General features: G+C 45.8%; 1 protein-coding gene across 1 annotated transcript in view; it reads right to left on the bottom strand.

The window, feature by feature from the left end:
* Positions 1-26639, bottom strand: part of LOC120920741 (probable ATP-dependent RNA helicase DDX60) — a 271914-nt gene that overhangs the window by 140977 nt on the left and 104298 nt on the right. Inside the window, exons 18-20 of the mRNA XM_040332991.1 lie at positions 20391-20510; positions 10375-10470; positions 9427-9542 (exon numbers count right to left, since the gene is read on the bottom strand). Coding sequence (XP_040188925.1) covers positions 9427-9542; positions 10375-10470; positions 20391-20510 — 332 coding nt within the window. The remainder of the gene's footprint in view (positions 1-9426; positions 9543-10374; positions 10471-20390; positions 20511-26639) is intronic.

The raw sequence follows: 26639 nt of genomic DNA on the forward strand, positions 1-26639 counted from the left end.
CCTCCACAGACCCCAACCGCCTCCGTGCACATTTGTAAAGCCTTACACCTGTGGGCCCCTCAACAAACATAATGCTCTCTGTACACCATCCTGAATACCCAAGGACAACAAATCTGTTACCATGGCATTCAAGTGGACACCATCGCTCCGCAGATACCGGCAAGTATCCATTTCAAGATCTCTGTGCCGGACAACGAAACCACCATTACGTGTAACAAAATGACTAACTTCCTTTTTGATTTTTATCCGCGCCTTGTTCACCTTCACGACCAACCTGGCGAAGCCACAAGAAGAGCGGAGCCCTGTCTAGCCCAGTAAAATGGTGTACATCCGGAAAGACCCTACACCATAACATACCCGGATACCAATCCAGCTAACGGTGGCATCATTCCTATTAAAACTCAGCTGGCGCCCATTAGGTTGAACATCAGCCTGCTTTGCACCCCAAAAAACAAGAGTGCCCCAATATTCACACAAGGAACAGAGCCTGTAAAAGAAAGGCGACAAAGAAAACATGGCAGACATCAATCCACCAACAACCAATACATAGGACAAAAAAACATACAGGACATGATAGATCAGTTCAGGATGCACATAAATCATAAAGCAATCAGATTCAAAAGGACACATTCAACTCCCACCATGTGGCTTCCATAGCCCCCCTCCCCCCCGATGTGGAAGGAGTAACTCTGAGCATCGAAACCTGATATGATCAGCTAACTCCGAAATACAGCTACAAACTGAAATTTCGACATCCGTTTGATATTTATGTTATAGACTTTATATCATAACATAACATAATCATAACATTTATATGTTATTGTATTATTTTAGCATTATTATAGAAATTAGCGCTGCAATTTTCTGTCCTGGTGCATAAGAAAAGAGCCATCACGCTGCAGGCGTAACTGCCCAATGTCCTCCACCACAGTGACTGGGAAAATGGAGGAACCCCGCACTCTATAGAGGCGCAAATATGCACCTCTGCCCAACTGATCAGTCTTGGAACATCGAATGAATAAGGCTAGGGAAGAATCGCAACAACTTACCTCATTTGCCAACAGCTCACCATGCACCATTTTAGGTTCAATAAGATTTTATTAAGAACATTTTTGACAGGTAAAAGAATACATGAACCGACCACCCAACATTGAGCAGGCCGATCCTCAGAATAATAAACATAAACATTCCACATCATGAAATCCAGTATGAACAAACATTGCTACAAAGTAAAAGTATTTGTACAAGCATCCTTGCCATTTGTTACTCTGCAACTAACATGTACTTCCCCCGACCCGGGCGCCCCTCTGGGAGCCTGCTGCGCCCAAGGTCAGGAGAAGGTGAAAAGATAAACTAGTTATGGCGGGAGTGCAAACAGTAGCGAGATAGCAACAAGTACATACATCTAACATGGTCTATGGCAGGCCAATGAGCTTACATAATGCAGAAAAGAAAAGGGAAGATACTTAGGGTGGCGGAGGACTCGAGCTGGGTGGCAATCTATTTTTGAGCTTGTCTGAGGAGGAGTAATGCCTCCCTACTCCCCAGGTGAAGGAGAATTTAGCATGATTGTCTAGGGACTTAGCCTGCAGTTCTTTCATGAGCATCACCCCATTCATCTCATTAACCCATTGAGCTAGGGACGGGGGCGAGGAAGATTTCCAATATCTGGATATCAATTGCCTGCTGGCACTGAGGCAGAACCTGAGGAGGGTATGTTTCTGGAACTTGAACGTACTAGGGAGAATGGATAGAAGGGCAATAGTAGGTGAGGGAAGGAGGGGCTTACCATACAGATCTGAATAAACTTGGAATACCTGGTTCCAGAAAGGGCGAATCAAATCACAATCCCACCAAACATGGAGATACGTACCGGTGGCAGAGTTGCATCTCCAGCATGAGTCGGAAGCCGAGGGAAACATGATCCTGAGGGCGGTCGGTACTCTATACCACCGCGATAGCACTTTGTAGTTCTTTTCCCAAGCATAACTCGAGATAGAAGATTTGTAGAAAAAAGCTTTCTGCCAGTCTGCCTCACTGATTTCTCTCCCCAGCTCCCCCAACCAAGCTGCGGTAAACCTAGGAAGAGAACTATGCGTATGGCCTAATATAATTTTGTATAACAGGGAAAGAGTATGGTGGGGGGTTTCCGGGAGCGAGCTAAGTTGTTCGAAATCTGTCAAGGGCCTATGGACCTGTCTTGAGTCATGAAGCTGTTTGCAGTAGGCTGTCAGATGGATGCGCGTAAGCCAGATCACTCTAGGGAGCGCAGAGGCCTCGTTCGTTATGAAGGATCCCAAAGGGGCGTTCACAAACTGTCGTGCTGTGGGCCACAAGTCTCTTATATTCATTGAGCAGATGGGCGAGTCTACCCTCAGGGAGTGCCGGGTTATCAAATAAGGGGGTCATCGGGCTCGGGTCAGTGGTCAAAGCACAAGCTGCCCTCCGCCGGTACCAAACCGTCAGGGCGTCTGGTTAGGGTGGATAATTCCGTGAGAGCTTGATGCGTTCTCTCGTAGCCCCAAAGGAGGGCCCGAAGGTCGATCAGGGATGAATCCTGTTCAATCGAGGTAGCAATTTTACCCAGCGGACGAGTGAACCACTCCAGGATCCTCGAGAATACCACCGCTGAATGATATAATTTAAAATCAGGGATGGGGGAGCAGAGGAGTTTGTGCTTCAATCTCGGGTGATTCCCCTTCCACACAAACCGTATGGCCATCGAGCGCAGTGCGCGAAAGGAGGCAGGAGGGAGGGCTATCGGCAAGGCCTGGAACATAAACAGTTTGGGCAAGATATCCATTTTCAAGGTGTTCATACGCCCGAACCATGACAACGGTAGGTTCAAGCGGTCCTCAGTAAGGCGTTTAATTCTGGACAGAAGTGGGCTGTGATTCAGAGCATATATCTCCGAAAAGGTTAGCTGGAATCTCTGTCCCTAAATAAGTGATGGATTTAGTCCGCCATTGAAAAGAGAAATTAGATTTAAGGGCCGTTAGGACGGGTTGCGACAATGATACATTTAACGCTTCCGTCTTAGATAAATTTAGTTTGTAATTACTCAGGTTACCGAACAGGACAATCTCCGCTAATATAGACGGAATAGTGGTATGTGGTTGTGTGATGTATAGCAAAAGATCGTCCGTGTATAGGGAAAGTTTACAGTGAGACGAGGGGGTCTGTATCCCCTGTATGCTAGGGTTTGCCCTAAGCGCCTGTGCTAAATGTTCTATAACTAAAGCAAAAAGGAGAGGGGACACCCTTGCCTGGTTCCATTCTTAATCGAAAACGTCTCTGACGTGACGCCGTTGACCAACAGGGAAGCAGAGGGGTTGGTATACAAGGACATAATGCGTAAGAGCATCTTCGGACCTAGGCCTAACTGGGCAAGGGTGGACTGTAGGAACGGCCAACTGACCCTATCAAAGGCCTTCTCCGCATCACAAGAGAGAAGGCAGGTCGGGATTCGGTTACGTTTAGCATATGCAATCAGATGGATCGTCTTAGTGGTGTTGTCTCGGGCCTCTCGGCCTGGAACAAAGTCCACCTGATCTCCGTGTACAATTTTGGGGAGTAAGGGAGAGAGGCGGTCCGACAGTATTTTATTAAATAATTTCAAATCTACGTTTAAAAGGGAGATCAGTCTATAGTTGGGGCAGTGTGACTGGTCTTTACCAGGTTTCGGGATTACTACTATTTGGGCATGCAGGAGGCTGTCCGAACACTGAAATTCCATACTGACCGTCTCAACTCCCACCCAAGCCAAAAAGATCCCTCCACTCCTGCCATACCTTGTGTACAGGACGCCATGGTTGGGTCCTGGATGGGTGCTATATAACACCGATATTTGGGTTATAGTCCCTTTAAGGGAAGTTAGGAAGTGTTCAGGGGGTCACCCAGAATGGGTGAGAAATTCCCAGGAATAGTCATAATCAGGAGAGGATTGACTCGCAGTTCTCTCTGTGTAAATAGGGAGATATTTGGGACCCGGAATTTCAGAGGCCCTGAAGTGATATTCAGGTGTAAATGGGTCTCCACCACTGAATACAGGGATGCCAGCACACACAGGTTAAAGTGGATGTAAACCCTCCATACACCCAGTAAAGTGAACAGCCTTAGATGATACACAGATGAACCAAATCTCCCTATATAGGTTTTACATGTATATCTGCTGTCTTCACATTTATATACTGTTTAGAAAGTTCAGATCGCGTTAGGAAATGTTCTCTTCCTGTTTAACACAGAGCATGATGTCTGGGCAAACAGCCAAAATAGCTAAATGTACCGATTGAAGGAAAGGCACACACCCCCTCTCATCATAGACAGAGACTCTCAGAGGTGTGTCTGCCTGTTGTTTATTGAACTATGGAACCAGGTACAGATGGGGCTCCCAGGACAGCTAGGAGGACTGAGGATACTGGGCCTGGAAGGAACAGAGTCTGAGGGGTCCGGGCCTGAACCCCCCACAACACACCCTCCTAATGTGGAGATACCTGTCATTGATAATGACATTGCAGAGATCCAGTGAGCCTCACTGATCCCATCCAGGTAGCAGAAGAGAGCCCAACCCCACATTTAAAGCACCCTGTAAAGCAAAAGGTAAGGCAGTATTTGTAACAGTAGAGGACTTACCAGGCTGACCAGTGGGAGGCCCTGCAGCCGCAGATCCCGACTCCACCACCAGTGAGGGCCCGGAACTTCTCCTTCTTTGGAGTTGGACAGCCCCCCTTCCGAAAATGTCTGTCGCTATCACAGTCCGACCATCCTGTCGAGCACTGGGTGTCGAGCACTGGGTCAAGGCCAGCTGATCCATACCCTCATGCCAACGGGAAGGTTGCAACCTGACATCCTGGGCCTCATCCAATCTCCCACGATCAACAGGCGAGACCGGAGGAACAACAAGTAAAAGGCCCCATCTGGACGAGCTCCACCGGTAAAGGAGATTCCTCCAGGGGCAGCACCGGCCGCAGTGGGCGTGTGCTGAGACACCGGTCCTGGAGGGTTCACAAGTGGGCTCCCGCTGGGGCGAAAAGCTCTGGGGAACACAGGAGGACTAAAATGCTCCGGCGGCCGAGACTACCGAGCATGATGAGAGGTCCAGTCCCCCACAGCAGATGTCTCCCTGCCGAGTATGGAGGAGACCTGCTGGCTGAACCATGCCACACCCCAGGTGGCAGTGGTGGACTGTGAGTAACCAATCAAAACCACCCATGTCAAGGGGAAGGATACAACTAGGAGGAAGGGAAAAATGAATTCCGTCTCTAATTCCAGCTCTTCTGGACTCCAGTATGGGTCTGCTGTGGTGTGTGTCTTACACGTGTGACTCCCCAGAAGCCCCTGCATTCCTGAAGCCTGTTGCCTGTTGTGCCCTGTTCCCCCTATCATGAGGCCCTACACCTATTTATTTATTTTTTGCTTCGGGCCTGTCTTTACTTGTTTCCTTTTTCCGGGCAAACATAACATTCCCTAATATATCCTAAGAGAAAAATAGCTATAAAGCATTTGACCATGAGCGTTAACATCTTCCCTGTACACCAGACAGACAATTGAGCCCATACCTGCCTGCTGCTATTCTGGAGAGAGACCAGAATTCTAGCTGGTGGCTTGTGTTTTTGTAAATGATGAAGTTTGTCTTCAGGGCATACCATCAATCACAACAAATCAGGCCACCAGTTATTACTTTAGTCCAGGGGTGCCCAACCAGTGGCCTGCTCTGGGATGGAATAAAATCGAATACTGTTATTAAAGGTACGTTTATTACAAAAATCACAATGTATATATGGGCATATATGTTCTGCAGTGGTTACTTGACTCATTTTAAACTGTTCTACAGGTACAGAGAAGTGTACCTGTGGGTTACCTGCACTGAGCCATAGACTTCTATTACCTGCGAGTTTGGTGTGCTTTCAGAAAGTGCACCACACCTAACGGATATAATAGAAGTCTATGGCAAAGTGCAGCTAACCTGCAGGAAAGCCACAGATGAATTGTGCTGCACCCGTGATGCGGGTAAACAACAGTGCATCAGTGTGAAAGCAGGCTTAGGCCCCTTTCACATGGTCAGTCTGACCCAATCAGGCCCTCTATTCACCTCTAAAGAGTGGAAGATGTAAATGGATTGTGTCCGTTTACAAACGCCTACTTCCAATCCAATCAGCAAATAAATAAAAGAAAAAGAATAGAGTGGGCTCTGTAAAGCCAAGTGGGTTGCCATCCACCTGCTCCACTCATTGTGGCCCATGACTGGTTACCAAGTCGCTTAAGTGGCCTTTGCTCTTGAAAAGGTTGGGCACCCCTGCTCTAGTCTTTCTCCCCCAAAATAGCTGGTGGGCAAATCTTGGCTCAGTTGTCTGTACTCAGGTTAAAATTTTTGTTAGTCTTTTCTCATCTGTGTGCACTGTATATCACTGCCCCTTTCTTATGTAAGAAACAGAGAAAAACAAAAAAGGCGCCACTTAGAAAACTGTAAACTTTAATAAAAAGATAGTATCAAAGCACTCACATTTGAAATTACTGTGTACAGGCATGTGGGGATGGTCCGGATGGCAGTCAGTTGTTAAGCGACACCTTAAGCGGCAAGGCACTATCCATCATGGCTAACAACTGACTGCCATCCGGACCATCCCCACATGCCTGTACACAGTAATTTCAAATGTGAGTGCTTTGATACTATCTTTTTATTAAAGTTTACAGTTTTCTAAGTGGCGCCTTTTTTGCTTTTCTCTGTTTCATGCTTTTTGGAGTCTGGCTTTGGCTCCCCATCCAAGGCTGCCCAGATCAAAGACTGTTTTCTCACTCCAGAGCTTTTCAGCTTAAAGAACTTTTTTATGGAAAATTATATCGCTTGTTAGTGTGCGCCAATATTGTAAATATTGTCCTTTCTTATGTAAACACTTTTACTCAGACCTTATTCAAATTTGTCTCCTTATGAGCATTATGGACAAACAGTGGCGGTGGTCATGGGGGCATGCTGTCGACCACACTAGCTCAGTAGCCACAGCACAGATCTAAATGGGACCGCATACTCCATACACTTATGCCGCGTACACACGATCATTTTTCGGCATGAAAAAAAAACAAGGTTTTTCGGCATGTAGAAAAAAACAACTTCATCATTAAAACGACGTTGCCCACACACGGTAATTTTTAAAAAAATGCTCTTGCAAAGCGCGGTGACGAACAACACGTACGACGGCACTATAAAGGGGAAGTTCCATGCGGATGTCGCCACCCTTTGGGCTGCTTTATCTGAATTCCTGTTAGTAAAAGACGATTCAAGCTTTTCTGTCTGTTACAGCGTGATGAATGTGCTTACTCCATTACGAATGGTAATTTTACCAGAACAAGCGCTCCCGTCTCATAACTTGCTTCTCAGCATGCGCGGGTTTTTAACGTTGTTTTAGCCCACACACGATATTTTTTAGAACCCGAAAAATGATGTGAACCACACACGATCATTTTAAATTACATTTTTTAAAAACAACGTTTTTTTCATGCCGAAAAATGATCGTGTGTACGCGGCATCAGTCCCATTTAAAATGCATGTACTCCAAACTGTGACCTGGGTGCCGGATGCTTTGTTTGCCTTTATCTGGCTCTTGGGGCACTATTCTTCCCACTGATACGAGACACTATTCTGACATCTGACACCAACAATGGGGCACCATTTCTCCCACTGACACCAATATTTGGATACTAGTCTTCCCTATGATACCAACAATATGGAACTATTCCTCCCCAAAATGTGGCAATATTTACTTTTACTGATGTCAGGAAAATGTCCACTCCCACTGGCCATAGTCCAGCCCTCTTAATGTCTAAAGGACAATCAACTGGCCCTTTGTTTAGAAAGCTTGGAGACCCCTGATCTAAAGGAACACAAAGCTGTATTATCTATGTCTGAAATTTATATTTATGGTGTATTTATATATGTCTGAAATTCAGCCTTAATCTGCAGTGTCACCTATAACTGTACCACAGCCCAGCTATTTGAATGTTTTGAGTATCTTAACCCATACACAATTGGTATCCCACCTATTAAAATGTTAAACAACACTAAACAGATAATGCCAGTCAATAGAAGCATATACTAAACCATTGCTAAAGGTATTAACCTGTTGCCGCCTGCGCTATAGCCGAATGATGGCGGACTTGCTTTGCCGGGAGAGCACCTATTGACGTCCTCCCATGATCGCACTTCCCATATGCTCCCTGTGGCATGTGGGCGGCGCACACTGTGATAGCTGAGTCCAAAAAATCCAGTGGTGATCAAATACCAGCAAAAGAAAGCTCTATTTATGTGAAAAAAATTATAAAAAAAACTGTTTGGGTACAGTGTTGCATGACCATGCAATTATCATTTAAAGTGTGACAGCACTGAAAGCTGAAAGGGGGGGTAAATGGGTGGGGGTAGGGGGGGTAAAAGTGCCCAGTAGGCAAGTAGGTATCCATCTTGTGTCCAGCCGTGTGCATGCACTTTAATACCTGTTCTGTTATAAGTGATGTTCTCCTCTTGCATAAACACAGTCAATATGTTTATATATATCTAGGTCTCTGGTGTCATACAGAATATGATGTTATGAAAACTTGTAAATATACAACTTTAAAGCGGAGATTCACCCTAATTTGCAAGTCTGCTTTAAACACAAGGTCTCAGACTATCTATAAACAGTTCATTTTCCAAAAAAAATAAAATCGTTTCCATACCTTGATTTAGTGGTCTGAGGCAGGCACTTCCTGGTCTGAGTCCCGCGGGACTGGGCGTGTCGCTTCGTCTGCGATCGCCGCAATGATTCCTGGGTTCACAGCGTGACGCTGCCCAGGATAGGATTCTATACATCACAGCAGAAGTAGTCTCGTGTTAGTTCTGTGCGTCACATGACTCTTGCAGCCAGTCATGTGACGAGGGCGGATACAAACCTGCCATTTTAACTGCTGGCACACACCTTTACATCAGCTGCTCAGTGCGTTCTGAGCTATCGCTGATACCAAAGATCTGTCGTCACAACGGGGCGGGTCCTTTTCAGGCCGCCGGCCGCCGTTGTGATGGTAACTGTGCAGTGTTGACGGTGCGGCTCGCCGTCAACACTGCGCATGCGCGGGATAACGCGTGAATGCTGGGACATCAGCATTCACTGCATCCCGTAAGAAAACACAGGAGGGCTTCAGACTGCCCACAATTAAGATGGCAACGTCCATCGTACATTTTTATAAAATTTAGTTTTCGGGGAAATGAATATGCTGGCGGCTACAAGGATGGGACTGGTGAGTCAATGAATTGCTAGATGAAAAGCAGCAGATTAATCTTCAAAAAAAAAAAAAAACGTTTTCCCGCGGAACCTCCGCTTTAAGCTTTAGTGAGGCACGTGCACCAGGTACTTCCATAGACCCCAGAGTTTGTATTTATTATAGACTGTATATACTCACCCAGTGAGGTGCTCTGGGTTGCTAATTGTTGCAGATAAAGCCAAGAATGGACAACGAATCATGACTAGTAGGTGCTCCCAAACTTCAGCTCCAAGCTCTCCTCCCAAGCAGTGTACCTTGCATTGTAAAAATATATTTTTCAGATTTAAAGAAAGGTAAATCAAACTTATAAACCCAAACTTATAAACCCAAACTTTAAAAAAAATCAATGGACAGATTCACTAAACAGCAACAGTTGCTCAACCATGTAAGGCTGGTGAACCTAGCTCAACCATGTAAGGCTGGTGAACCTAGCTCAACCATGTAAGGCTGGTGAACCTAGCTCAACCATGTAAGGCTGGTGAACCTAGCTCAACCATGTAAGGCTGGTGAACCTAGCTCAACCATGTAAGGCTGGTGAACCTAGCTCAACCATGTAAGGCTGGTGAACCTAGCTCAACCATGTAAGGCTGGTGAACCTAGCTCAACCAGGTAAGGCTGGTGAACCTAGCTCAACCATGTAAGGCTGGTGAACCTAGCTCAACCATGTAAGGCTGGTGAACCTAGCTCAACAATGTAAGGCTGGTGAACCTAGCTCAACCATGTAAGGCTGGTGAACCTAGCTCAACCAATTTAAGGCTGGTGAACCTAGCTCAACCATGTAAGGCTGGTGAACCTAGCTGAACAATGTAAGGCTGGTGAACCTAGCTCAACCATGTAGGCTGGCACCTAGAACAGCTCACTTTGTCTAGAGATGTTGGGAAAAAAAGCTGGTATATATAAAAGAAAAAAAAAACTTTCACTTGGCTGCCTATAGGCACAGGTCCACTTTGCATGATGGTAAATTCAGCCCTGACTTATCTCATTTAGGTTTCATTCCAGAAAATTAGCTATTGTGGGACACACTACACAATCATATTGTTTTTGTTCACCACATACATGATCTATGTAATCTAGACTGCTACATACCTCATCAAATATAAAATATTTGATTTTTTTCACCCAATCTTGCCGATGAGGAGATAACAGAAGAATTTCCAAACATTGTGGAACTGTCACCAGCACCTGCATAAAACACATGTACAGAGTAATGATGTCATGCATATACTGTAAAAAAAAAAGACATCTGTTCTGATCTTACCCCTTCTCGTGGGCTCTCCTGACAGCAACATAGTTGCAGCTCATAAATAGGCTTTCATTGGTAGGTACAGGTAAAACAAACAACCATCCTATTGGTTTATGTTGGTAACACCATCGTTTCCATATGTGGCATTGGTAAATACAGTATAAGAACTGTTTACATTTATTTTAATTTATTATTATTATTATTTTATTATTATTTATTATTATTTAATACAGCCAGGTATGACTTTAAAGCTAAAGTTTAGGCAAACATGTGTTTTGCTATGCAGCACCAGGGGTATAACTTACCTCTAACGAAGTGTGTCCCATGTCCCATAAATGTCATTTTTGCATGTGTGCGCTATAATCTGTTTTGTACTGTTTTTGGTCTTATAGCAGCACCATCTTAGATGTATAGCATTTTTAGGGTGTGCCCCCCCAAGTATGTTTTTGTATGTTGTATAGACCCTGACCAGGTCTCTTGGGCTGGATCACCCCTCCCCCTCTTCATTACCTCACATTAGTGGCCACCAGTGTATAGGAAGAATACCTTCAGTTCTCCCACATAGAGGAGTTTATCTTCCATGGTTGAGACACAGGTTTTTTCATTCTATTAACTAGGGTGACCACATTTCCAAATTACCATTCAGGGACCCAAAAATCAGCTTGTGCTGTAACGAATCACAGCACAGTGACTGTACACAAGAGGCGGGATTTATGATTTCTCCAATCACAAGCAGAGGGCAGGAATGTGCTCCTCCAGGCATTCTCGGCCAGGACAAGTACTGTCAGTTTGTAAAGCGGTGAGTTGGCAGCCTTTTTTGGGGGCATAAGATTGGCCCGGGGGGGGGGGTGGCTGTGTCAGTTTCATTCCGGGACACTGTATTGTCCTGGAATGAAGGTGCCCGGGACAGGCCTGCAAAATGCAGAACTGTCCCGGGCAATCCGGGACACGTGGTCACTCTACTATTAACAGGGTAGGACCCACTAATTCTGGGTACTTTGTCGCAGTAAGTGGGCTTAGCACTATATGACCATGTAGTGTGACCAAACCCCCGTATTTTTGAATATGTTCAGGTGTTTTTAACTAGCCTTGCAGGATAAATGTCATTTTTGCATGTGTGCGCTATAATCTGTTTTGTCCCATGTCTGGCTGACTGCTGCATAGTGTAGAAATCTTCTCCCAAATGCCACCAGGTCCTCCCCACAGCACTGATCTTCTGGTGCTGCTGAGGGTAAAATCAGCTCATTTGCTTTAGAAAGAGTTATGCTACTCGCCCGCTCTTTCCACTGGCCTTGTTCATTCATGGAACTTCTACAGTTCTTTCCCAGAATGCAGTGCATTCTGTGAATGGAGGAGAAGCAGATGAATGATAAGATCCACTTTGTCCAACACTATGAACTCTGGGAAAGAACAGTATGGGTTATATGAATGAAGGCTGGCAGACGAGGAGGGTAAGAAGCACCCATCTTTCACACTTGCAGCGCCAGAAGATCAGCACTGTAGGGAAGACCTGGTGGCATTGGGGAGAAGATCAATATTCTATTCTATAAAAAAAAACTTAGGGGCAGATCCACAAAGGAAGTACGCCGCGTATCTACTGATACGCCGACGTACTTTCAAATTTCCCGCGTCGTATCTTTGGTTTGAATCCGGCATCTGGGTTAGATCCGACAGGCGTACGCCTTCGGGTCTTAGATGCAATACTTCGGCGCCCGCTGGGTGGCGTTCACGTCGTTTTCCGCGTCGGGTATGCAAATTAGCTATTTCCGACGATCCACGAACGTACACGCGGCCGTCGCATTCTCTTACGTCATCTCTAGTCGGCTTTTTCCGGCATATAGTTAAAGCTGGTATTTCGTCGCGTATAGTTAGACTTGCCATGTTAAGTATGGCCGTCGTTCCCGCGTTTATTTTGAATTTTTTTTTTTCTGCGTAAGTTGTCCGTGAATCGGGATGGACGTAATTCACGTCTATGTTAAAAAAAATGACGTCCTTGCGACGTCATTTAGCGCAATGCACGGCGGGAAATTTAGGGATGGCGAATGCGCAGTTCATTCGGCGCGGGGACGCGCTTCATTTAAATGAAACACGCCCCCCTAATCGCCGATTTTAATTACGCGCCGTTACGCCGACAGAGATAGACTACACCGCCGTGACTTACGCCGCAAATTCTTTCAGGATTCGAACCGAGGACAAGTAAGTCACGGCGGCGTAGCGTATCTCAGATACGCTGCTCCGGGGCAGATCTTTGTGGATCTGCCCTGTGACGGTATCGGTATGATATCCCCGTCAAGCATTCCCTCCTCTCCATACAAGACCATCACAGGATCCCCCACACATGAGTCAAGACTGGATGCTGGAACCAAGACTGAGTTTAATGTTATAACACACAGCTTATATGTCATTTCCAAAACTGTTACAATGACAAATCTCCGCCCCCCCTCACACTGGGGCTTCCATACAGATGAGTAGGCAGACACGACGGAGCCGAGTCTGAAAACACATTTTCTTTAGATAATGACATCAGTGGAGTTGAGTACTAGTTGTACTAAATACATTAACTAGACAACTCGACCCCGCATATAGAGAGATAATTACCACAATGAAGCAATCAGAATAATTAACACAAGCCACATAAACACAGATCTCCTTCACACAACACAATAGATCAATTAACCTTTAGAAATAGTGAGGGGACATTAGCACTTCAATAACCGGATGGTAATCACAATGGCAAGCAGGGAGAGCATTAGACTGAAGCATATAGGCAAATGTATCACAATGGCCCCCATTTTTCTCCCTGCTCCTGAAAACCCGGTTGGACCTTCCCTGGTCCAGTAGGGTTGACGGGTTCAGAGCTTTTAGTCCGAGGTTAACTCCGTTTGGCATGACTGACCTCCCTTGGCAACTGCTTCAGACTCAGGTATGCCACCGGGTCGTCAGATCACACGATCACAAGTCCCCAAGTCTTTGTGCGATCTGCAAAGTCACCAGAAGTCAGTGTGAAGACGGCGAATGGGTCTGTGCGCCGCCATCTAGGTGTCCCGCTATGGGAGGGGCAGGTTATGGCTCTGAAGTGACAGTCACAGGAGATTCATAAAAAGGAAAAGTTATATTTGTTGAAATGCTGTAGCACTGGTGCTCAGAGTTCAGGGGGGGGAAGGGGACTCAGAGCCCCATAAGGTCAGCCACCCCCTGCTCCCTCCGCAGCCGCCGGTTCTCCTCTTGGAGCTTCTCCAGCTCCATCTCCAGTTCATGGAGCCTGGGGGGGTCAGCCCGCTGTGACCTCAGGTGGTTGTTCTCCTCCTCCATGCGGCTTATGCACTCCTCCAGCTCTATGTACTCACGGATCAGATCCTGCTTGCTCATGTCCTGCAGGCTTTCCACGTGGTCCTTCATCATCAGGAACTGGGTGGTGGTGTAAGGGGCCACCGGTGGGCCCTTGGCGAACATCTCGGCCCGCATCTGGGGCGCCCGCTGCGTTTCCATCTCCTCCAGTCGCTTCTTCTCCTCCCAGGTCCGCTGGTTATATGACTTCCAGGACCTCTTCTTCTTGGAGGGTAGCTGGCGGTGCCTCTTTCTGCCCAGCTCCCTCCAAGGCCCCTCCGGCTCATGGCTGTCGCCCATGACCAGCTGACAATGGTGTTCCCTGTTGTCCGTAATAACAGATTGTACCATGAGGGCTTCGTAAGGGGTGCCCAATGGTTCTTCCTGACCCAGCTCCTGGGGATCCCAAGCCGGAGTCTACACAATGGGCTGCTGCTGGTGGGCGGTACCCAGGTTGAGACCAATTTGACCTGGTGTTGTCATTCATGGGGCAATTCTGCTTGAAGTGACCCAACTGTTTGCACCGGAAGCAGCAATGTTCGTTGTCCTCCTGGCGTGGGTAGCGAGGGCTATATGTCATCGGTCTGTTAGGCGGTTGGTATCTAGCGGCTGGTGGGTGTGAGGGCGCCGTTGGTTGTGGAGGTTGTACCCGTGGTGTGACCTGGTTTGTCTTGCGAGTATCCGCATATTCATCCGCCAACTTCGCGGCCTCTGGTAGAGTCATGGGCCTGCGATCTCTCACCCAATCCTTGACGTCCGTCTGGATGTGATTGTAAAATTGCTCCAGGAGCATTAGTTGCAAAATGTCCTCTGCGGTGGTGGCCTGGCTGCTGTTAACCCAGTTAGAGGCCGACAGGGACAACTGGCATGCCCATTCCGCGTAAGAGTCTTTCGTGGTTTTGCGTGAGTCCCTGAACTTCTGTCGGTGGGACTCTGGGGTTACTGCATAACGAGCCAGGAGCACTTCTTTAACCCGGGCGTAGCTATGGATATCCTGATCTGGCACGGTCCGGAAAGCATCAGAAGCTTTGCCTGACAGTTTGCCTGACAATATTGCAACCCACTCTCTTCTAGCTATTCGGTGCAGGTTACATTGTCGCTCAAAATCTGCCAGGTAGTTATCAATTTCACAGTCCTTTTCATCAAAAGCTTTAAAAGCGCTAAACGGAATCTTCCTTGTGTCTGCTGTGCTGTACTCACTGTTCGGAGAAGGTGCGGCTGCTTGTTGGACTGCTGCCAGTTTTAACTGTAGTTCTGCGTCCCTTATTTGTTTAGCCTTCTGTAGTTCAGCGTCTCTTATTTGTTTATCCTCCTGTAGTTCTGCGTCTCTTATTTGTTTAGCCTTCTGTAGCTCTGCGTCTCTTCTTTGTTTATCCTCCTGTAGTTCTGCGTCTCTTATTTCTTTAGCCTTCTGTAGTTCTGCGTCCCTTATTTCTTTAGCCTCCTTCGCTAACAGGTCCATCACTCTCAGCACCACATCTGCCGTTGGGTTCGGGCCGAACCACGCTAGCTTCTCTCTCATTAGCTTGTTGGCTGGCGATTCCTCCTCCTGAATCACTGGTGTCTCCATCTCTTGTACTGCTGGCGTTGCTGCAATCCCGTCCTCCTGGTCTATCTCCATTGATTCTGCTATGATGACCCGCTTGGTTTTGTTGCTAGCAATCCTTCCACGAACTTCCAGTAGTTCTTCCAGTGTCTGCTTGGAATCCCGGGTGTAAAGGAGAGTAGAAGGGAAAATCCCACTGCTACCAACCAATTGTGACGGTATCGGTATGATATCCCTGTCAAGCATTCCCTCCTCTCCATACAAGACCATCACAGGATCCCCCACACATGAGTCAAGACTGGATGCTGGAACCAAGACTGAGTTTAATGTTATAACACACAGCTTATATGTCATTTCCAAAACTGTTACAATGACAAATCTCCGCCCCCCCTCACACTGGGGCTTCCATACAGATGAGTAGGCAGACATGACGGAGCCGAGTCTGAAAACACATTTTCTTTAGATAATGACATCAGTGGAGTTGAGTACTAGTTGTACTAAATACATTAACTAGACAACTCGACCCCGCATATAGAGAGATAATTACCACAATGAAGCAATCAGAATAATTAACACAAGCCACATAAACACAGATCTCCTTCACACAACACAATAGATCAATTAACCTTTAGAAATAGTGAGGGGACATTAGCACTTCAATAACCGGATGGTAATCACAATGGCAAGCAGGGAGAGCATTAGACTGAAGCATATAGGCAAATGTATCACATGCCCCACAATGTGTTACTAAACCCAGGACCCTGTATTCACTATATCTGGTCTCCCACAGTACACAGAACACGGAAATGCAAATATAAACTGCTAAATACCTTTTCTCCTTTGCAGCCTTGTGACTTCTATTAGTATCCAGCAGAGCTCTGGTTAGGAGTAGTTTTATTTTTACTCCGGCTGTCCTTTGAGACTGCAGGACCCCTGACCCTCTGTCTGGACAGTGCTGATTGGCTCTGTGCTGATCACATGCACTTTCCCAAGAAAAAAAACTCTCTAGCAATACACACCAGACTAAGCATGTGCAGATTGTTGCCAAGCTCTGTACTATTAGAATGATTAGGAGACCATGGAAGAAGGGGATGATCAGAGAAGACAGGATCAAACATCCTTTTTACAGTGTGCAGGATTAACCCCTCAGGTTCCACAGTGAGTAAAACAAAGCATGCTATACTGGGTACACAGACTGATTTTACTGTTGTGGGTTTAGTAACACTTTAAACTTTATTTTTTATTTGCAGCTAATAACCAATGAAGGAAAACAGACCTTGTTCTACCTATCTATCTACCTTCTAGAAATACAATAGGAAATTACATTTTAGGCGACAATTCACTATTTAGATATATTTTGCAATGCAATAAATACAAATATTTAACCACTTACATACAGGGCACTCATACACCTTCCTGCCCAGACCAATTTTCAGCTTTCAGCGCTGTTGCACTTTGAATGACAATTACGCGGTCATGCTACACTGTACCCAAACTACATTCTTATAATTTTGTTCCCACAAATAGAGCTTTCTTTTGGTGGTATTTGATCACCTCTGCGATTTTTATTTTCTAAAAAAAAAAAAAAAATTGAAAAACAAATGCTTTTTTTTTGGTTTCGGTTACAAAACGTTCTAAATAAGTACGTTTTATCCTTCACAGTTGGGCACAGATGGGGCGGCACAGATGGGGCAACATGGATGGGCACAGATGGGGTGGCACGGATGGGCACGGATGGGGTGGCACGGATGAGCACAGATAAGGCGGCACATATGGGCACAGATGGAGTGGCACAGATGGGCGGCACGGATGGGCACAAATGGGCGGCACGGATGGGCGGCACAGATGGGCGGCACAGATGGGCGGCACAAATGGGCGGCACAAATGGGCGGCACGGATGGGTGACACAGATAGGCACAGATGGGCGGCACGGATGTACTGTAATATTTTGTACTGATGGATGCCAATCAGTGCCAAACAATGGCTGCCAATCAGTGATGCCCTTTGTGGGCACTGATTGGCATCCATTGTGGGCACTGATTGGCATCCATTGTGGGAACTGATGGCATCCCTGGTGGTCTAAGGTGGCATACCTGGTGGTGGGCATCCCTGGTGGTTAGGTGGCATCCCTGGTGGTCTAGTGTGGGCATCCTCGGGGGGACTGCACTGATAATCGATCAGCACAAACCCCCCCTGTCAGAGAAGCAGCCGATCGGCTCTCCTCTACACGGCTGATCACGTGGTAAAGAGTCTCCAACGGAGACTCTTTACCTAGATCGGTGTTGCGGGGTGTCAGGGTGAGAACGATGAAGCGGACTGATGGTCCGTCACGCCTACACACCATAGGTTAAATAACCGATCGTGTCAGAACACGGTGACGTAAAACACAACGACGTGCTGAAAAAAACGAAGTTCAATGCTTCCAAGCATGTGTCGACTTAAATCGGAGCATGCGCGGGTTTTTAACCGATGGTTTTGCATACTAACGATCGGTTTTGACCTATCGGTTAGGCGTCCATCGGTTACATTTTAAAGCAAGTTGGCTTTTTTTTAACCTAAGGTTAAATAACCTATGGGGCCCACACACGATCGGTTTTGACCGATGAAAACGGTCCATCAGACCATTGTCCTCTGGCTAACCTATCGTGTGTACGAGGCCTTAGCCTTTCCTTCTTGTCCACCTTTTGGATCCTGGCATGCTCATGTGAGCTTTAGGCTCGTGGCTGAACCAGCTGATGAAATCATGTGTGATAAGTATCTTTGAATTTCTCTTGTATATATATTCTGCTGTTTAATGTGTGAAGTTGGAATATCCCTATTTCCTTGGGAATAAACGAAAGATGTTAATTTTACCAGCAGCAGTGTGTGTGTGTGTCTTAATAGACTAGCTAATTATAGGCGTAGACCAATCAATCCATTTATACAATAAATAGAGGGAATCTGTAAACATCTTTCGGGATAATAATTTAGTTTATATTTATTAGCCTTGTAAATTGCAGCACTTACTTCAATGTTCTAAATTTTTAATGGCCATTTTTCACGATGAGAAAAATGCTCTGGAGCCAACACACGGTTGTTTTTAATGACCATTTTAAAAAATGGCATTTTTCTTGTCATGAAAAACGACCGTGTGTACGCGGCATTAGATGTGTATTCAGGCAAATCCATTCAAGGCATGGCATTCAGGTAGAACCAGCAAAAGACAGCAATCACATGTCCTGTCACCAAGGGCAGACTTCTGGGAAGATCAGTGAGCCAATCACACTAGAAGGAAATTATGTTTCTAGGGGGTGTTCTGTACACATTCTGTGTACAGAACACATCCAGTTAGCCATATTGCATTGCACGTTACAGAAATTTACAGAGCTGTAGATTGAAAAGGAAAGGTAATTTACAAAAACAATCAACTAAAATATGACTTGAGTCACAATTGTACAATAAATGCTATATTATAATCTTTTTATTTGCTATTTTTTCCCCCACAAAAGTGGAGTTACCATTTAAAGGAGTTGTAAAGGAAAAAACATTTTTGCCTAAAATTAATGTCTGCAAGGTAGACAGACAGAATAGTGTAATGATTCTGTTAAAAAAACGAGTAAATACCTATTAAATTCCTTCATCTATATCACCTCCGGCGTTCTAGTTTCTGTTCTCTCATTGACTTCCTGGTTTGCATCGCTCGTAAGAACTACATTTCCCAGTATGCATTGCAGCACGCCCAGTAATTCACACCTCCTTGAAGTCTCTAACACGTAAAGAGCGTCCTGCCGCACAGATGTAGTTCCCAGGAGGGGGCGAGCACGTCACTGACCACCGCAGTAAAGCCTCCCATCACGGTGGTCAGTAAAATCAGACAAGCAGGAAGTGAACAGAACAGAGAAGAAATAGAGCAACTTCTGAGCAAAAACGAACAATGAGGAAGTGAAAAGAGGAATGTCTGCAGGTAAAGGATGCTTATTATGAAAACAAAAAAAAATCCTTTACAACCCCTTTAAGTGTATGCATGAAAAAACGTATTTTCCTTTAGTTGTAGCTAGAGTGAGGAAGCATTAAAAGTCCTTATCATGTTAAGGCTTGCTGTATGTGTCCACCTGGGTAGATTTCTCTTCACTTCCTTTTCTTTAGACACAACAGGAAATAAGAGAAAATCTCCCTAAAATTAGATAAATCCCATCTATAGGCTCATACACACTATAACAAAAATTGGGCGAACATTTTCATCCGAGGAATGATAGTGTGTACAAAAGGGTGAACCACTCCAGGTGGTAGGCTAAGGGTAACGCCTTCCTCAAGATGGAAGCAAGGAGAAGGCTCAGCACAAGCAATATTGAAGAAATTGATTCTAGACAGCCGCACCCCGATAAAAGCCTTTATTGTAACGAATAGTCAAAGTTCATGTGGCAAAAAAAGCAGGACAAACAGCTGACACGTTTCACAACATCATCGTTGCTAAGTCAGTATTAGTACACAACTTTCGACAGGCTATTCCTGATCTTCTGAACAAAAATGTATGAAGGGACAAATGGCAAAAATGTTCTCGTATGGGAATGTCTGTTTTCAGACGATTTATGGAAAAAAGCAGAAACTAAAGACTGTGCATGATCAGAAAAAAATAAACAGTAACAAAAAAAAAGCTTTTGTCATACGAGAAATTTTGTACATTTTCTGACTCGGTTCCGATTACACCACTTTAGACAGTTGTCATATAAATAGGTGCCCCATTGGAAGATTTACCCTCCCCTCTTGTTCTGATAACAACAAGTTTTGAATTTCCCATCACTTTCTTTTTCAGTGACACCAGGACAGATAAATGGGTGAATCTCCTTAGCAGGAACACAGACACCAATACAAACATGATAGAGGCCCTAAACCTTCCCCATTCCATCCACAGTGAAGAAAAACAAGTTTTGCCTTAATTTAAAATGAAAAAAATCTGTTCATTTATGTTAAAACAATTGTAAGCGGGAATGGATGATTGATACACACCTGACAATTTAATGCATCATTGCGATAATCCCTTGTGAAAACTCCACATAATGCCATACCACTTGGTAGATCTTTGTTGAACATACTTGTTACAGTGGCTACAACCTGATTTACAAGAGCCTGTTATACAGAAAGGAACAATTATATAGGATAATGCAACCTCTGGTCTAAAGATACAAGCCATAAAAAAGAAGATCTCTAACCATGTAAATGCACAAGAGCAGAATATGATTAGCAGAATGTTAATGTATATACTGCACTGAATTCTAAACCTGGTCATAGACAGTTACATTTTTCCACCCTGTTGGGACATTGTATTCTGACAGCGGGATGCAGCACCAGTGACTACAACTGCTTGTAAACGGTGTCTCCTCTCTGACTACTCCATGTTGTGGGAAGGGTTTACTTGTCCTGCATGTGGGATACCTTTTACGCTGAGCGCGCTCATCATCTCCTGGGACTAGGCAGATACGGTGGTCATGTGAAAAATCTAATATTAAACCAGTTCACCGACTTCGAGATGATCCTTCACTGTGTGCAGTAAAAAATACATGGGGGCTCTAGAAAGCAATTTGTCCCAAGTCACTACAATCTGTAAATTGTATGTTTTCATTAGGAGGGATGCTCTGAGCCTATACCTAAGCCCAGGGCCGATCCGCCCTATAGGCTCACTATAACGCTTAGGGCCCCGCAAAGCTGTGGTGGGCCCCCCAAATTACTAGAGGCCCTGCCTGGTGAGAAGTCATTTTAGGCCCCTCACCCCGCTTGCTTCTCAACCCCCCCGCTTCTCAACTTTAATCTTTAATGTGACATGTCACTGTCGGCAGCGCCCCCACCCCGCTTCTCAACTTCAATGTGACATGTCAATTTTGCTTAGGGCCCCAGGGAGGTCAGGATAGGCACTGCCTATGCCACCAGTCTACTGTTATCTTACTCTCAGGAAAAGAATGGGGTTCCACCGAGCACAGATCGCAGACCTCATGTGTGCTCTCACACAACTCTTCCACTTCACGTACCTCGTGACCAGGCCATGGATCTTCAGAACACGAGTTCAGGTCCGGTTGCTATTATATACCAACCGCTGGGGAGGAAGCCAGAACATCGACCCCCCTCTCTACTGGAGGACCTGTCACTCTAACCAGGTACCTTGCTTAAAGTGGAACTTTAGTCAGAAAATTAAGCCCTGCTAGATCACTTTAGACTGGCCCCTTTTGCAGGTATAGCTTTGTAAAACATTAAAAATAAGTGTCTATACTTTTTAACCACTTGTCCTCCGGATGATTTTCCCACCTTCGTGACCAGGCCATTTTTTGCAATACGGCACTGCGTTATTTTATTTTTTATTTTTTTTACATTACATTCCAAGTTTATTGTAATAAACAAAGGCAAGACAGGATAAAGGCAAGACAGGATAGGCACGGTGTTATTTTAACTCAGAATTGCGCGATCATGCAACGCTGTGCCCAAATACAATTTTTGTTATTTTTTTCCCCACAAATAGAGCTTTCATTTGGCGGTATTTGATAACCTCTGCGGTTTTTGTTTTTTGCACTATAAACAAAAAAAGACAGACAATTTTAAAAGAAAATATGTATTTTTTTACTTTCTGCTATAAAACATATCCAATAAAAAAATTGAAAAAATAAAATTTCATCAATTTAGGCCATATTTTTGGTTAAAAATCCCAATAAGTGTATATTGATTGGTTAGCGCAAAAGTTGTAGCTTCCACAAAGTATGAGATTTTTTTTCCTATTAATGGTGGTGATTAGCAACTTATAGTGAGACTATGATATTGCGGCGAACAGTCGGACACTAACTACCACTTTTTGGGGCCCAGTGACACTAATACAGTGATCATACATAACCACAGTCATTGCCCACCGACGTTTATGAGTCACACCCAAAAAGGTATACAATATACAAAAGCATTTATTATCCAAAATAGAATTGTTACATACATTTAAAAACATATTGTAATATATAGTGACCAACAATATAGAAACAGTAATAAAAGGGGGGGGCATGCCTTCCTTTCTTGCAGAATGGCGATCTACTTTGTTTACATGGGCAGACCGTAGTTCTTTCTCAGTGCTGAAGGATCGGCGGGTGCCGGAAGACATTGAGTCTACAGTACCCACCGATCAGCTCCCACTGTGCATAATCCCAGGGGAGCAGGCCGCCAGTGGCACGCATGTACGCCCCAGACTCGGAGGAGCAGGATCAAGTACTAGGTTTGTTGACATGTGAAAATAATTTTTTTTTACTAGAAAATTCGTTGGAACCCCCAAACATTATATATATATTTTTTAAAGAAGAGGCCCTAGAGAATAAATTGTTGGGTTTTGCAATTTTTTATGTCACACGGTATTTGCGCAGCGGTTTTTCAAACATAGTTTTTGGGGAAAAAATACACCTTTTAAAATTTTACAGCAAAAAAACACGATGCATAACCCAATTGTTTTGTAAACTATAAAAAGGTTTCGCGTCGACTAAATAGATACCAAACATGTCTTGCTTTAAAATTGTGCACGCCCGCACAATGGTGACAAACGGCGTGAATTTTACTATACATAGATGCAGATGTATAGAGGAGGTCTAGTGCTAAAATTACTGCTCACGATCTGACTTTCGAAGTGATACCTCACATGTGTTGGACAATTGTGGTTTGCAAGCATTCAGGACTGATGAACGTGTGGTGTCCCAGTACAGGTATTTGCTGTAGGCCCTGTCAGATTGAGGCCCTCATCTTGTGGGGTCTCCCCTGCAGGGACTCAGCTAGTTATGATGTGATTTATACTGTTATGGTTGATAATACGTTTATTAGGTATAGCTTTAAGAGGTTTAGTCAGCCATCTCATGTTCAGTCAGAGTGTATTACCCTCTCATGTTCAGTCAGAGTGTATTAGAGTCGGGAGGACTAAGTGCTAGACAAGACCTTATTGTGTTGTGTTATACTACAGGTCAGTCTCTATGATCCACAGCTCTCAACCAATGGGCTTCAGCCTCATCAGGCCCTTATAAGGGATTGTACTTCCTGTTTAAGCCAGTCTAGACTACACACAGTTCCTGGCAGAGCAGAGCAAAACACAGTCAGAGAAGCAGTGCAGGCCAGAAGCCTCCAGTTCAGGAGAAAATACAGCAAAGAGTGGAGTATCCCTAAACATTACAGAACCAGTACTTCAGCTCATTTATCGGATCAATCCGTTATTCCGGCGAAAAGCCTCAAGTCTACAGACACTTCAGTAAGTGTATCTATTTTTCAGCCTAGTTAAGCATAGGCCCTGAATTACTAATCCGGCTTTTGCAGCCGAGTATATATATGATCAGCTGAGCTCAAGCATTATCAGCCGTGTGATCCTCTAGACTGCCTGCAGAACATTTTGACACTCTGTTTAAACGCTGTGAAGATTTTGACACCTGCCTTCATGCCAGTAAAGCCTTCGTTGTTTTAACCCCTGTTGTGGACTGTGTTATTACCATCCTAACTAGCGGGGATACGGAGGCTACGGAGGCCCCTGGAGCTGTAGTTTCCCAGGGTATTCCAAGACTACAGTGGCGTCACGTGACAGAGAGGGTTAATACCATCTGGCCCTCACTAAGGGTTAATACCACCTGACCCTGGGCTCCTAGCCCCAAGAACCAAGTAGCTAACCATCAAGCGCATGTGTGTGGCCGTGGGGCTCACCCTCCCCGGTCACCACATCGTTTTCTGGCGTCACAAACAGGATACGGGTGTACGCCTTAACCATTCAGCCACTAAAGCAAGTCCTCCCCCCCCCCCAGAATCTGAACTGTGTCATTGAAAGTAATTTACTCAGCGAGGCGCATATACAAGTGGTGGGGGAGGTGAAGGAAAGACTGTTAGCTGCCATTGTTAAGTGGAGAAAGTCTGTACCTGAAGGGGTTAAATTGTTTCCAGCATTTCCCGCACGCGGGAGCGGTCGCAGCTCCGCCCAGTCAAGCCCCGGCAGTGACGCCTCTTCAGTGTGCAAGCCGGAACTCTGTGTTGCACGGAGGAAACGATTGGTGACCGGACCAAAAAAAAAAAGGAAGTTGCCGGGCGCAGCCATAGCAACGTGTCCGGCAATAAAAGACAGCGCACTCAAAGACAGCGCACTCAAAGACGTCGCACTCAACGACATCGCACTCAACGACATCGCACTCAAAGACAGCGCTCTCAAAGACAGCGCTCTCAAAGTTTCTTAAAGTGACAGCGCACTCAAAGTTTCTTAAAGTGACAGCGCACTCAAAGACATCGCACTCAAAGACAGCGCTCTCAAAGTTTCTTAAAGTGACAGCGCACTCAAACAAGGCTACAACATGTCAGCCCCAAGATCACCAGATGCAGGTGATGTACCAGATCCTCTTGCGGCTCCTGCACAAGCTACCCCTCCGGGATCACCTCCAGTACGACGTCATGACAGTGGGGCCCCCCCCATTCTACCTGGGGAAGCCTGTGTTGCCTAACTACAGAGGGGATCCCTTTTCCCTCAAGGATTTCAAGGAGAGCTTCCAAAGCATTTTCTCTCTCTACTATCTCCCCCCTAACCAACAGGTGCTGTTGCTCATGGGACAGTTGCAGGGATCTGCACGTGAGGAAGTCCGTACCTGGCCCACTTCTGAGAAGACTACAGTAGATCAGATCTTCGAGGGATTACATCAAGTATTTGAGTCCCACTCACCCTCAGAGGTCCGCCTCAGGCTGTACGAGAGGCGACAAAAGCCGGGGGAAACACTAAGGGCATATGCAGTAGCCTTGCAGAATGCCCTGGAGGCAGTCCAGAAACTGGACAATATCACCCCTGACCAGGGTAACAAACTATTGATGGATAGATTCATAGAAGGGGTCCAAAATAAATGGGACAAGGCGCAATTAAAGATGTTAGCTGTACAGAACCCCAATATGTCTTTTTCTGCCTTTAAGCGCCTAGCCCTTCAAGTTTTAGAGCAGGGGGCAAGCCCCGAGGAGCATCCTGACCCTAAAACGGAACCCATGGGTGCGGCGGCGTGCCCTGCACCACTGTTACCACCAGCCCCCGCACCCGTGGCTGTCCCCCCGGCCTCCACTACAATTACTGAGATTCAAGAGGTTAGACAAGATATTGCCCAGCTTACCCAAGTGGTAAAGGAGTTGGCTAATCACACCACTCGGGTACTTAGAGAGCCTCCAGAGACTAGGAGACCTACTCCTGCCCCTCCTCCCGGTTCTAGCGGGCCTCGCTCGGGACCCTCTAGTAGGCCTTACTGTGATTTCTGTGACAAACCCGGTCATTGGAAGATGCAATGCTGGGCTTTAAACGGGCGTCCCCTGAGGTCAAGGACCGGCCCTCAGGAAAACGAATCACAGGTCCAGCAGAAGAGCCAATATACTCAGGACAGTCCTTATACATTGCATCCTGCCCCTATGTAAATGTTACCATAGATGGTGTCCAACTGCAGGCCCTGATTGATACAGGCTCGCAGGTGTCTACCATCTCTAAGGGCCTATTCTATAGGTACTGGAATGTCGATTCATTGTGTGAACCAGATGATATGGATTTTAGTGTCCTGGCAGGGGACGGGAAACCAATTCCCAGACATGGGTACTGGGAGCCCACTATTCAGCTGAGAGGTCACACACTTAGAGGTCAAGGTATAATTGTCACTAATGTCACGGTACCAGGGGCCACAGAGTTTATATTGGGGATGAATATAATGAGACATTGCTTCAGTGATATTTTGGATGCCTTGCATGCCTCTCTCCCCCACATGTCTTCCTTAGGTCAGAGGACTGCGCAACACCATCTCAAAATTCTGAAAGCAGAACAGAAGTTCGCGAACCGGAGAGGAGAAATCGGTAAAGTTCGGATCCAAGACATGAGGCCCGTGACCCTGCAGCCGAACACAGAGACAATTTTGTGGTGTCGGGAGCGCCCTGGTGTAAGGAATCAGGACTATCAGGCCTTACTGGAGCCCATGCAATCTGAAGATTTTCCTTTGGTCCGAGATGCAAGGAGCCTAGTGACGGTGGTGAATGGACAGGTCCCAGTCCGTCTAGTTAATTTGTCCGGCGTAGCCACCACCCTACCAAAGTACACTCCAGTGGCCAAACTTGTTTTCTTGGACTCCAGTGACATACTCTCTTCACGGAAGGCGGCCCAAACCGTGTCAGGGGCTACCGAAAATTCTCCAGAACCTTGGTGGCGCCAACTGCAAATATGAGGATCTCTCACCCCACCAGAACAAGTCGAAGGGGTCATCGAGGTGG

The sequence above is a fragment of the Rana temporaria genome, chromosome 1 (genome assembly GCF_905171775.1).
Source record: "Rana temporaria chromosome 1, aRanTem1.1, whole genome shotgun sequence".
Taxonomy (NCBI): domain Eukaryota; kingdom Metazoa; phylum Chordata; class Amphibia; order Anura; family Ranidae; genus Rana; species Rana temporaria.